The 13948-nt window shown below is 45.5% G+C and overlaps 1 protein-coding gene across 4 annotated transcripts in view; it reads right to left on the bottom strand.

The window, feature by feature from the left end:
• The window catches only part of PTPRA (protein tyrosine phosphatase receptor type A), a 160029-nt gene that overhangs the window by 17211 nt on the left and 128870 nt on the right, over positions 1 to 13948 (bottom strand). For all 4 annotated transcript variants that reach the window (XM_047067509.1, XM_047067512.1, XM_047067510.1 and 1 more), the window contains 8 exons: positions 9157 to 9193; positions 5358 to 5455; positions 4117 to 4236; positions 3193 to 3359; positions 2557 to 2692; positions 1716 to 1865; positions 462 to 555; positions 86 to 162 (listed from right to left, as the gene is read on the bottom strand). In XM_047067509.1, the coding sequence (XP_046923465.1) occupies positions 86 to 162; positions 462 to 555; positions 1716 to 1865; positions 2557 to 2692; positions 3193 to 3359; positions 4117 to 4236; positions 5358 to 5455; positions 9157 to 9193 (879 nt within the window). The remainder of the gene's footprint in view (positions 1 to 85; positions 163 to 461; positions 556 to 1715; positions 1866 to 2556; positions 2693 to 3192; positions 3360 to 4116; positions 4237 to 5357; positions 5456 to 9156; positions 9194 to 13948) is intronic.

Genomic DNA, 13948 nt, shown 5'->3' with positions numbered 1-13948 from the left:
CCCAAGCACTGGGAGGGTGGCACTGCGAGGCCCAGCTGAGTCTCCATGGAGGGTGGGGAGCTCTGGGGACACAGCCACCACTTACATCAATGAAGGATGCATTCACGTAGTCGGTGTTCTCCTCACCCCTCTTAACTGGAATGATCACTCTGTTGAATTCATCTGCAGGAAGGACAGCAGCTGTGGCTCCCCAACATCACCTTCAGGCTCTCTTTCAATCTCTCCTTCCCACCCATCCCAGCTGGGCAATAACATGCCTGTTCCCAGCGCAGGAGGGAGAAACCCTTTGGCCTTCATGCTTTTTCATTTCCAGAAGCCACTGAAGAACTGAGAGCGACAAGAGGCAGTGCCCTAATTCTTGTCTCCAAGGTGATCATTAATTAGTACCTGAGAAGTGGAAGGGGTGAAGGGGAAGGAGGGAATGGGACACTAAGGCTTTGGGATGGGGAGAGGGCTCTTACATGGAATGATCTGTAAAACCCGGTTCTTCTTCATGTTGGCTGGAAGGTTTCCAGTCCGCATCTTGTCATTCTGGATTTTGATTGATGTTAATTTCTGAATTGGGAAGGAGAGGGGAAACATTACTGCGCCCCATAACTTGGCAAGATGATGCCTTCACTGGACCTGCATCTCTAGGCTACTCTGGCGTCTACTGCTCCTCACTGGAGCCCTGACCTCCATTTCCACATTTTCTTGCTGGAACCCAGTTCCTTCTGTCATAAGCTCAGTGAAGAAGCCAAGAACAAGTGTTTGGGAAACACTGCCTTGAGGGCTCCTGTGGACGCTTCTGGGATTCCCTGGGACTGGAACTTTATGATCCTGGAGCAAGGATCCTAGCTTCATAGGAAGGAGTGTGCCTGCCTTTCCTCTCTCCCGGCTGCTCTGCCAGAGGAAGACTGGACTCTTTAGAAAACTTTATTCAAATGCAAATGTCCCCTTCTCCTGATTCTGAGGCTCCTTCTAGATCCTTACTACTCAAAGTGTAGCCCAGAAACCAGCATCAGTCTCACTGTGTTAGAAATGAAAAATCTTAGGCCCTAACTCTATTTCCCCCTGCTGAATCAGAACCTGCACCTTAACGGGATCCTGTGGTAATCTGTGTGCCATTACAGTTTGAGAACTGCTTTAAGGGATGTGGTCTTTCCCACTGCAACCCAGAAATCTCTTCTTCTGGGAACACTTGTATTGACAAGGGTGTGACATATTCCTTAGGTGTGCTAAGAACCATTGTCCAATGGCACACAGCAGAGGTCAGCAATCCATGCTCCATGGGCCAAGTTTGATCTGCTGCCTATAAATAAACTTTTATGGAAACACAGCCATGCTCATTTGTTTACATAGCATCTATATGTAGCTTCTTTTATGTTACAGCAACGGTTGTAACTAGTTGCAACAGAGACCACATGGCTTGCAAAGCCTAAAATATCTACTCTCTGGTCCTTACAGGAAAGGTTTGCTGTTCTTATGCATTATAATCACCTGTGTGTGGGGGTGGGGGGGCAGACTTGGGGACTTAAAAAAAATATTGCCTGTTTTTTCTTTCCTCCTAATACCACCAAGTGATTTTAACATACAGGATGGGTTGAAAGTGACTAGGGTGTGAGTAAAGGACCAGAAACCCACATAACCCCTTAACCACCCACATACCTCACAAGGGGATTCCCCAGAGCACGCGACTCCTCCAGTCTGAATGAAGGAGTTCAGCTCCAACTCACCTTAAACTCCTCCTCTAATCCATTGTTGCTGGTCCCTGGGATTTTGTTGTAAATTTTCTGCAGATGTGTTTCTAGAGAGGTCACCTCTAGTTCTGTATCTCCGTACAGATAATGCTCCAGAAGGGCTTGGTATATGAAGACATACTGCATCTGAAACGCCACGATGCCCGAGTTCTCAGTTATACACAACATAGATCACACCCTCCCACCTCCAGTTCACTCCGGTCCACTTCTCCTTTGACCCTAGCAGGAATAAAATAATTCACCCTCGTCCCGGGGCAGGACCTGAAATGCATGAGTCCCTCTGGGGGTGCTTCACTTAGGAGGGAGGGTCCTACTCTGGCAGCCTCCTAGACTGGAAGCCTGGAGAGAAGGACAGATCCAATTCCTGCTCATTCTGACAACACACATTTAATAGTCTGAAGGGGATGTCAAAATCTGGTGACACACAAAACCTCTGCCAGGCTCCCTTGCAGTGCTGTGCGCTTTGAACCCCATGCCCCAACTACAGAGCGGATTGCTGCTCTGTGGACATGGCCAAACTATGTCACAACTCTGTGGGCACTGGTTCTCTCAGCTGCCTGCATGCTTCTCTTAGGACCTGTTCCTTATCCTTAGGAGTCTAGTGCAAATGACACCTGCGTTCCCAATTCCCGTAGGCACAACTTCCTCTATGCTCCGTGTCTCTTTTAATACATAATTTATAAGGGTCCTTCATTACACTGCATGCTGATCATTTACAATAACCTAGGAGCTGAGTAATCCATGAGGCTAGCAGATGTTTTGGTCTTGGAATGTGCCCCCCCCCCCTCCCGCCCCACCTTATCCACAAATCACTCACATCTGTTTGCACCATCTGGCAGCGCTGTGCCCGGATCCGGCTCACGAAGCCATACACGTCCACTTTCCGCTCTGTATGCATCATGTCCAGCATGGCATCAATGACAACAAAGGTACCTGTACGCCCTACACCCGCACTGTAGCCAGAGAGCAGGGGTGTTACTGGGACGGCCAGCATGCCTTGTGGGAACATACAGGGAGGGGGCAGCATAGGCCAGGGCTCTTTCTTCAGGCCACTAAATTCTAATTCTGAATGGTGACTAGCTGGAACTCTCATGGAGCCAACAATCCCACTGCACCCCGGACTCTGTACCTTTACTTATTAGGACCAGGGAACCTCGACACTTAGAAAGGTCAGAAGGCTCCAAGTACACAAAGCAGCACTCAATCTAGCTTTCTGGCTTCATAGCAGTGGTCTGCCCATCCCCAATCTTGGAGGACTACCCTTCCTTCTTTCCTCAAACGCTCTATACCCAGCACCAAAACTTGAGGAGTCTCTCTGGCTGCTGTCCCAGGACCCTAACAGCTGATCTGCTCTGTGCTAGCCCCCTCTCCTCAGCCAGGGCCCCCGTGCTTTCCCCTGCTCTAACTGTGGGAGAATATGGTATATGGGGAGCCAAGGGTCAGCCACACTGACCTGCAGTGGACCACGATGGCCCCTGCATACTGAGGGTTACAGGCTTTCACCTTCTTGAGGAACTTGAGCATGCCGATCGGGGTGAAAGGCACCCCAAAGTCTGGCCAGCTGGTAAAGTGGAACTGAGTGATGAGGCGCTGTGGCTTCCTGTTGGTCATGTCGCCCACCTGTGGAGTGAGGAGATCGTGTGTGTTGGCCCTGATAACCTGGGGTAGGGGAGTGCCAGGGGAGGGGAGGTGAGGCTTGGGGGCCAGGGCAGCTGTGGTGGTCAATGACAATGGGAAGATGAGAGTGAACCCAAGGAAGTGTGAACTACGGAGACAGGATCTCTTCCCAGGAACCCCATGGAGGTAGGCAGGGTTGTTACTATTATTCCCAGCGGACAGGTGTGAAACGTGAAACTCCGTGAAGCTGAGTGACCCCGTCAAGGTCTCAGAACTAGTTAATGGCAAGATCAGAACTAAAATGCAGGTCTCCCAACTCTTGTTAAGTCCCCTTTTCATAGCACCACACCACCCCGCAGCTCTGAAGGCAACTTTTGCTCAAGCCTCCAGGGTCACTCTGGAGGACCAAGAGGAGGGCCCACCATATCCTTGATGTCAGGAGCCTTTGGAGTAAGAAAGGAGAAGGTGGGTCAAGTCCCCAGAAGATTATACCACCTCCTGATGCACATACATCATCCCGATGATGATCAAACTCCATCTCAATAATACTTTTTTTTCTCCCAGTCATGAAAATGCTCCTCCCTTTGCTTTGACAAAGTTCCTTGGGAGCCCAGATCTCTAATCTCAGAGTCCAAACATACCTCACACTCAGTGATTCCTGACCACCCTGGATAAGAGGGGGGATGGCCCAGTTTGTTCCACTCTCTTAGTGGTCAGCAGATCCCAAATACGAGAGGAGAAAGGAGGAAGGAGGCAGTACCTGCTGAATGCAGAACTTTCGCACTGTGTAGTCCACCAGGACGGTCACATCCTCTACTGACACTCGGATATTCCCATAGGTCCAGCAGCCTTGGTCTGGCCAGTACTGGGCACACTTACACTGGAAAGGAACAGACACACATCACCTGATGACCTCAGACCTCCTGCCCCCAGCAGATGTGAAGGACCTGAAGGAAAGGAGCACAAAAGCCCAGACAGAAGTCCCCAGAGAAGGCCTCTTCTCTCACCTCCGTCAACTGCAGACTTATTTAACTTCTTTTTTCAAGTCCCTCAGCTTCCATCCTGTTTAGCACTATCTCTTAAATTATACATAGCCCCAGCCCTATACTTCTTGCTCTTTCCCACCCCTGTTCCCTCAGTTCAGGGCAAATCAAAAGCTACTTTACCTACAAAATGTGCCCTTCCACTATGCCAGGTCATGGTCTAGGGACAGGCCTGCCTGATTCCCTGGAACCAGCAACCTGCTAAGGGGGTAACCAGGGCAGAGTGATGCCTTCTCTGGTGCCTGGACCTTGAACAGCTTCTGAGAGTCAGAGGTCAGGTTGGAGGAAACAAACCTACAGCCCAGCCCTAGTACCAACCCTCCTAAGCACTGTGCAACTGCTGATTAACACACTCAACACCTCAGAGTGGGGATCAGGGTAATTTAAGGGCCATTCTAGGAAGACTGTCATGAATGGGGGTTATTCTCTGGGGCTTGATCTAGAACTCAGAACTGGTTTTAGCTATGGCTCAGTGAAGGGCCTTGCCAGGCATGGACTTGGCAGCCACAGACACAAAAGGAAAAGGATCAGTCAGAAAGTTGAGTGCATGATCAGACCAGGGCCTCTGATTCCCTTGCACCCCACAGGGTCTCAGTTCATACAGTTTCTTCTGTTGACTCAGAGAAGGTGCAGGAAACCAGGGTAATGAGGGATTGGAGAAGCCACGGGGGAAAAAAGCTCCTCTGGAGCTTTTCTTGGCAAATGGCCCAACCTTTCCTTCAGGTTGTTCTGAAACCAGGGTGAGTTGTCTGACTATCAGACATAGGCAACATGCCCTAGGCACACCCCTGAAGTTCATCTGAGACTTCCAGGCCATAGGAAAGTCTGATAAGCACAGTGGCCTGGGCTTTGTCTGATCAATGACTGGCACAGGAACCACAAAGGGTAGACAGCCCAGGCTCAAACACAGAGGAGTTCCTCTGCTAGTTATGCTGGCCTATCTAATGTCTCCACTCACCTCCTTTCTCTCCTTCAGGTTGGTCACCATGACAATGGTGGCTGTGTTTTGTTCCCAGATCATCCTCCAGAAATCATTCACTGTTTCTTCTTTTGGTCCTAAAGTAGCCAATAGCAAAGATGAGGAGAACACACACCAAGGGGAAGAAATCTGCTGGGAAATTGGGAACATTCATTCCTGACTTTTGGAAGCCTGTGCCCACGTGTCCCCAGCTAAATATCCAGTCCATCAATCCATCCACCCACCTACTAACTGAACATTTCCCATCCACTCTGTATGTGCCAGGTACTTCACTAGGGAGTGAAGTGGGGGGTGGGATGTTGTTGAAATGTAAAGAGAACATAAATAATGTCTCCCAAGGGTATTATAAATGAGGATTAGAAATCATGACTGCTTGCTAAATACCTGTGTTACTGGCCAGACAGTGAGCTAAGTGCTTTGCATCTCATTTACTCCTTCCTATCATGTTCTAAGGTGGGTGTCGTTAGCCACAGAGAGGACAGGCTGATTTGCTCAGGCTAGAATTTAAAATTTACCCCAGTCCAGCCTTTCTGGGAAAGCCCCTGAAAGATTTCTTCACAAAAATGAGGGCGCAAACAAAGAGAAGGAAATGGGAACTAACATAGGATAGAGGCTAATGGAATTCCCTGGGTATTGGTGAAGGGAAGGCTCAAGATGGGAGCTCTGAGGCTAGAGAGCAACTGAAAAAAGTTCTAGGAGGATCCCAAGATTAAAAAATTAAATTTAAAAAGAATTAAACCTCATGTATCTGAAGGTACTGAGAGAAAATACATACTTCTAGTGGAGAGTCTGGGGGGAACATCATTGAATACTATGTACTTTAGCTGTAAATAATACTAGCACAGTAATAATAATGTAAATAATAAATATTGTCTTAACCCCAAATTGTGATTTAACTCTACTGGGAGAATGGGGAAAAAGGATTTGTGTATGCATGTCTGTCTGACTGAGTGTGAGGTAATCTGTAAGAGGATTAAATAAATTATCCATCCTAAGAAGTCACCAACAGATAAAAATGGCTGAATTAGAGTGAAAGGAAGAGGAAAGGGGGGGACATTTTTTTTTTATACGCCTCGCAATACCTTTTTGACTTTCTTAAACTTTATATTCCCTTTGGTTAAAAAAAAAAATAGTAACAAGAAGAAAAACAAATAATGGCAGAAGTGGACACATGCCAAAAAGATGCACAGAGGCCTTGCCACTGCCTGGCAAGGTCAGGAAAAATCTCCTGGAGGTGGTGACATCTGAGCCATATGTTAGGCTCAGGTGGATCAGGTGGATCGGAGTTTAGAAAGGGGACATAGGGAGAAGAGGTGCTCCAGGCAGAAGCGCAGGGGATAGCAGCAAGAAAGAGCATGAGATGTCCAGGAATTATAAGGAGTTCAATAAGGTGATTGTGGAGGGTACACGGAGTGGCAGAAGATAGAGCTGGAAAGACAGGTAAGGTATCAGAATCTAAAGGGGTAGAGGTCAGACTAAGGCAGGCTTGTTCTATAGATAATGGAAAATCGTTAAAGGATTTTCAGGAGTTCTAACAAAAGTTTTGCATCAAGAAAGGCCATTTTCATGGAAGGAACCCAAGAAGCAAGGCTGGGCCTAGAGGGCCAATCAGTAGGCTATGACAACACAGCTAGAAGAGATGACAGGAGTAAGACAGTGTGACAGAGAAGACAGATTTTGGAGAAAGAAATAAGAGGACCACTCATACTCAGAGAAAGGAATGGGTAGGAAATTTGGATGATCCCGAATCTGGCTTGGTTGATTAGATGGGTTGCATTCCAGTCATGGTGACAGCCAGAGAATACAGGAGAAAAAGCAGTTTGGGGGCTGAAGGAGAGGTATATTTTAGTGAGTTTCTTTTTTTTTTTTTAGATTTTAAGTAATCTCTACACCCAATGTGGGGCTCAAACCTACAACTCCAAGATCAAGAGTCACATGTCCCACCAACTGAACCGGCCAGGCGCCCCAAGGTATATTTTAGTTTTTGATGTGGATGGGTATGTGGAGGTATCCAGGTGAAGGGGTAGAAAATTAGTTTGAAAGTGTGGCTCAGAAGCTCAAGAGAGGCAGTAGCCAGTCAAACAGGTAGGTATGAGATGAGGTCTCTCAAAGAGAACACAGAAGAGAAGAAAAGAAGGGGTCAAACAGAGAAACCTGGGGATCTGAAGCATTATGCAAGTTCAGATAGAAAAACTTGGAAGACTAAGGAAGAGCGGATGGAGAGGCAGACCTGAGAGAAATGGTGCCACGAAAGATAAGAATGGAGCTGCAAGAAAGTAGTCATCCACAGGTTTGGGGAGAAACTATATCTAAGAGGCAGAAAGAAGAAAAGCCAGAGAAGGGATATTTAGAAAAGTGAGAAAAATCGAGAACTGAATGTCAGGGAATAATAACAGGGGAGAATTTCAAGGAGTGTGAAGTATTGGGGAGGGGTTCAAGAGGATGGGAGTCTGAGAAAAGGTGCATCAGAAAATCATAGGTGACCTTAATTCAATAAATATATTGAATATTGTTCAACAATAGCATCAACAAGGCCCCGTGGCAAATAGAGAGAGGAAGAGACTGCACATAACTGTTCGTGCTAAAATGATCACTGAGTAGGGGGCAGTTGAGTTGGGCTTCAGAGGGTAGACCTGACCTGATGGGTGGCTACAGAGGGTGAGAGAAAGCAGGGCCTGGTTAGGCAATGGCCAGGCCCTAGTGGGAGACTGCAAGGGCAAGAAGGATCTAAGGTTTTTCCTAACCACCTTATTTTACCTCTCTATCTGTTTTATCTCTACCATGGTACTCATCCAATAGAATTTTCTGCAATGATGAAATGTTTCATATCTGTACTAGTATGTTAGTCTCTAGCCACATGTAACTATTAAGCCTTAAAATGTGACTAGTATGTTTAAGAAACTGAGTTTTAAATTTTATTTAATTTCAGTTAATTAAAATTTTAATTTTAAATAGCCACACGTGGCTAGTCGCTATTGCATCAGTATAGCTACTTATCGAAACTTGTTAATTTTGGTGTAAACTGTCCTCTACCAACTAAGGGCCCCAAAAAGGCATGAACCATATCCTGTTTTATCCCTTTACATATCCCCATCACCTAGGGCAGTGCCTGACACATAACAGAGAGTCAAAAAACATTTGCTGAATGACTAAAACAATGGACTTTGATGGACCACCAATAACATCCATTATTTTTAGTGCTGCAAACATCGAGATACTTTTGCTAGGATTCCAAAGGTGGAAGACATGTGTTAAAACTCTGGACTATGGAAACGTGTGCAGAGCACGTACAAGGCAATGGCACTGGGTCCCTGCTCTGAGGGTTCCTAGACTGCTTTTCTGTGAATAATAGATGAGCTCAGGCTCAACAACTGGGGGAGGAGATGAGCCAGCCTGGACCCTGTGAGGTGGCCGATCCTCTCCGGACACCAAATTCAAATTCAAACCCTTAGCTGCCTGGCCTGAACCTAAGGTTCCCATAGGGCCCCCAAACAGAGGACCTCATCACACTGTGGTGTGTGTGTGTGTAGCCTTTTCCAGTCCTTTTTATGCACATACAAAAAAGGACTACTTTTACAGGACCCCTGGATACTAAGTCATCAAGATGAAGGCCCTTAATTATAAATGTGCAAGGGAGACTGCATTTCTTTCAGGTGACAGTAATTACAGAAAAGTTACAGCATTCTGGTTAATCTATTTAGCATTTGGAAGAAAAAGTCCAAGCCCACTAATGAGCTCATGGTTAAGCCTGAAAGTAAAAAATTGTCATTTACTTTACCTTGTGCAGCAATGAATTTGTTCTTTTCTTGGTAGCCCTGAGGGTGGGGTAAGAGAGGAGGGAGGGAGAAAAAGAAAGTGAGAACCAAGAATGGACAGGAATGAAATTCTCCAGACTCCCAACCAGTTAACAAAGCCTCCCTTGTGAAAAGGTCCAGGCCACTAACAAGATTTCCATTCTAGAAATTTCCAAAGGATTAGCTTTGGGTATCAGGAATCAAAGATTACAAAGATCACATGGTCTAGGTAGTCTTCTCAAAGGGAATTATTAATGAACACTGATGTAAGAACATCCAAATACCAACTCGTAGGCTAGACTTTTTTTTTTTTTTTTGGATGAATAAGTGTATTATTGTCTTTATCTGAAAAATCTTCATAGAAAATTGTGGTTTGAAATTATGGAAAGAGCCTAAATGTCCATCACCTGATGAATGGATAAAGAAATTGTGGTTTATATACACAATGGAATACTATGTGGCAATGAGAAAAAATGAAATATGGCCTTTTGTAGCAACGTGGATGGAACTGGAGAGTGTGATGCTAAGTGAAATAAGCCATACAGAGAAAGACAGATACCATATGGTTTCACTCTTATGTGGATCCTGAGAAACTTAACAGAAACCCATGGGGGAGGGGAAGGGAAAAAAAAAAAAAAAAAGAGGTTAGAGTGGGAGAGAGCCAAAGCATAAGAGACTGTTAAAAACTGAGAACAAACTGAGGGTTGATGGGGGGTGGGAGGGAGGGGAGGGTGGGTGATGGGTATTGAGGAGGGCACCTTTTGGGATGAGCACTGGGTGTTGTATGGAAACCAATTTGACAATAAATTTCATATATTAAAAAAAAAAAGAAAAGAACATTGTGGTTTGGTTTATTAGCTCTCAGCAGCCCACTCCTCAGCTTCTAAGGAAGCTTGCCTTCTTCTGAGCTACCCCATCTTTCTGCTGGGCAACAGACATTTGGGGATGGTTCCACCTCTTCTTTTTAACTTCTTTCTTAGCCCTGCATCCAAACAGCAGGTGAAGGCACCGGGTTGACCTCAATGCTTTCCACATTGTATTCATCTCCAGTCACTTCTACTTGGCCTTTATAGATCTTATCCATGGAGATAAGCCTGGAGAAGCCTGCAGGCCAGCAGCAGGCCAGTACAATATGCTGCAGCATAACTTGTCAGGCCAACCTTCACACCACACTTGGGGAGTTCATGAGCATAAGCTGTATAAACTATCATGTCTCCTTCTATATGGGAATAAACAATCTGACAAATGAGATCTCTGTTGGTTACATGAACTATTATTCTGTATTTAGGTGTGTTGTACTTATTTTTATCCTGAATTACCAAGTGTTTCCGGGCATAGTAATCAGTTTTACCCTCTCGTTTTCTTCTAAATTTCTTCTAAATCTGGTATCTCTTGAAGTAAGCCTTATTCTTGACAACTTTAACAAACCCCATCCTGTGGAACAGAGACCCGCGTCCGCGGTTCACCACAGACCAGCAGCTAGACTGTTTCTGATGCTTTCTCAGCAGCTGACAATCTAGGTCTTAGTGTTAATGTTAATGGACAGGAACCCTCTAAGGCAGAAGCATATGTGGTGGTTCCAGGGATGAAGCTGGACCCTCATGAGGAAGGAAAAGGGGTTCTTCTCTTTTAAGGGGTTATTTCTTTGATAATGCTTTACCCAGGTATAAAAACTTTTGGGGAATAGCCTGTGGTATGTGGAATAGTTCCCAGTGTTAGACAATGGGGTTCTCCATGACAGGTAGTAGGAGACAAGAAGGGGCCTGGGAATGCCATGTAACAGAAAAGGGGCCTCTGAAAAACTAACAGCTGGCAGTAACTTTCTTTTTCAGTCTTTGTTTTAGTTATGTATCTTTTCAACCTCTTGTTTAATGTAGTGTTCACTTGCGAAGTCCTAGGTAAGTGAAAATCATCTGATTTAAGGATTGTAAATCACCCTCTGCTGCTCAAAGACAGACACAGAGTGGGCAGTGAGGAAGGAGGCAGCTTCACAGATGGGACACCATTTCACACCAAGAAAACGGTGTGGAATACAAGTGTGCAAGGCAGTAGCAGAAAAAAGGAGGGGGCCTGAGTCTGAGAAGCCATGTCCTATTCTAGTTCAAACCAGAGCAGGGCTGAGTTCCTTCCTAGCACAGTAGAAAGCTTTAGGCCCAGAACAGTAATGAGCTTGTTAAAGTTTTTATTGAGAAGGGGAATTCACGTTTCTGCAAATGTTTTTAATCATTAGAAGATGAAAACTGAGAAAGCCTTAACTGGCTGAGAAGCTCTTAGAGTATGTTAAGCCATGTCATATCCTTGCTCCACAAGAAGGCACTGCTAAATTCTCACAGGAGCATGTGGGCCATGAATAGTTAAAAAGCACTGTTGGAGGGCCCAGCCACAAAGTGCTTCCTGTCCCAACCAAGAGTATGCCATATGTCCCCTACGAAAGCATGCTGATATTGTGATATGGCAGCACTGCTTAACCAATAAGGTGTAACTAGAATGAGGCAAAACTACTGCTTTTCCTTGTGTTATGATCAAGGGAAAGATAAAATGTGACTGCCTGGTTTCTGAGACATCTTAGAATTCTGAAATTCAAAACCTAGCTCGCTCCAGTAGCTACATTCCTATGAGTTAAAAATAAACACTTCTAAAGACCCTATATACTCTTAGACATCTAAGGTAAGACTCCAGGTTGAAAACCCACTTGCCAACTGTGTCACTGTCGGTTTCATCACCTCCTGTGACCAATGTCAGGTTTGCTTTCAGACCTTTGTGCTTTCTGAACCTTAGGTCTCACTCCCCCCTGCTTGCTGCCACCACTCTATGGTGCTGGGAACCATGTCTCTTCAAGACCCACATTTCATCTCAGCTCTCTGTGAAAAGGGCTTATTAAAGTGTTGCCAGGGGTGGAAATGGGGGTTAACTGTAAATAAACAATAAAGTTCTTTTTTCTTTTTTTTAAGCAGGCTTCACGCCCAGTGCACAGCCCAACATGGGGCCTGAACTCATGACCTGGAGATCAAGACCTGAGCTGAGGTCTAGAGTCGGATGCTTAACTGAGCGACCCAGGTGCTCCAAACAATAAAGCTCTTATTGAGGCAAAATGTTCTATAAGAGGCAATAGCTAGGGGGTGAAAGTTTCTTTGAGGTTATGAAAACATTCTAAAGTTGGATAGTGATGATTACACACATCTGTGAATATACTAAAAACCACTAAATTGTACACTTTAATGGGTGAAAATTATGGTATGTGAATTACATCTCAATAAAATTGTTAAAAATGTTTTTAGGGGCGCCTGGGTGGCTCAGTTGGTTCAGCGCCTGACTCTTGATTTCCGCTCAGGTAATGACCTTGCGGTTCATGAGTTCAAGCCCTGCACCGGGCTCCATGCTGGCAGTGCGGAGCCTACTTGGGATTCTCTCTCTCTCTCTCTCTCTCTCTCTCTCTCTCTCTCTCTCTCCCTCTCCCTCTCTCATTGCCCCTCCCCTGCTCATGCTCTCTCTCTCTCAAAATAAACAGGCTTTAAAAAATGGTTTTTTTTTAATGTTTATTTTTGAGAGAGAGAGAGAGAGAGAGAGAGAGAGAGAGAGAGAGAGAATATGAGCGGGGGAGGGGCAGAGAGAGAGGGAGACACAGAATCCAAAGCAGGCTCCACACTCTGAGCTCTGAGCACAGAGCCCAACATGGGGCTCGAACTCACAGACTGCGAGATCATGACCTGAGCCAAAGTCGGATGCTCAACCGACTGAGCCACCCAGTCCCCCTACCCCCCAAATATTTTTATAATGCTGATGACAGCAGAACTGTTATCACTGCAATTCTGAATTCTACACTTTAAATATTTACATTTTTGTTGTAGAAACTATTCTTCAATAGAGGGAAAAAGTTTGGTTAAGTGTGAATAACTGACAGCCCACAATAAATGTCCTCTATTTGTTTCAGCAAAGGACACTGTTTGCCCCTATACTCCAAGTCCAAAGCATATCTGCTCTTTATTTCCCAGTGATTTCTAACCCTGCTGACAACCTGATGCTTCCTCAATGCTTTCTTTATCCTTTTCCCTCTGAGATACTCTTCTCTCCTGGTCTCCCTCTGTGTCACTCATGAGCCCCTCTTGCTCAGTGTGCCTGGCAGAGGCTGGGGGGGCCCAGGCCCCACTTTTCTTTCACTAATGACTTCCAAGGCCATGGCTTTGGAATATCTCCTCTGAACTCCAGATCAATATGACCAACTGTCTGGTGGATACACCCATGTGGACCACCCTATACTCCATATACGCCCTACGGAGTATCACCCTATAGTCTCTCACATATATAATTAATCACCAAGTGCTAGATTCTACCTTTAAAGTTTTTACTTTGTTGCTTCCTCTCCAACCCTTCTATAGGCCCTCATTATCTGTACCCTGCTACTATCCAATTGGTCCCTCCTAAATCCATGTTGCACATGGTAAACCTAAATGATCAATAAACAAATGTGGCCATGTCACTCCTTGTCTTTAACGCCTTTAAACCTCACTGCCTAGAGAATTAATCAAAACCTTTAGCTGTACTGAAAATTTGCAGATACTGCAAGATGGCTCACTCAGCACCCAGTCCCACCTCCTTGTAGCTGGACTTTCTTACTATAGAGGCTCAGAAATGAAAAGCTATATTCCCCAGATTCCCTTGCAGCTCACTTCTGTATAAGATCTAGTTTGTTACTAGCAGATGCTCCCATACCAAATCTGGGACAGAAGTAAATAAGCAATGTGAGAAGGTGACTGTGCTAGAGGGTCTTTGGCTAAG

This window comes from Lynx rufus, unplaced genomic scaffold, assembly GCF_022079265.1.
Source record: "Lynx rufus isolate CCGP_SWC_20201006 ecotype Redwood Valley unplaced genomic scaffold, mLynRuf1.p SCAF_8, whole genome shotgun sequence".
In the NCBI taxonomy this organism is placed as follows: domain Eukaryota; kingdom Metazoa; phylum Chordata; class Mammalia; order Carnivora; family Felidae; genus Lynx; species Lynx rufus.
This window is presented reverse-complemented; position numbering and strand designations above follow the sequence as displayed.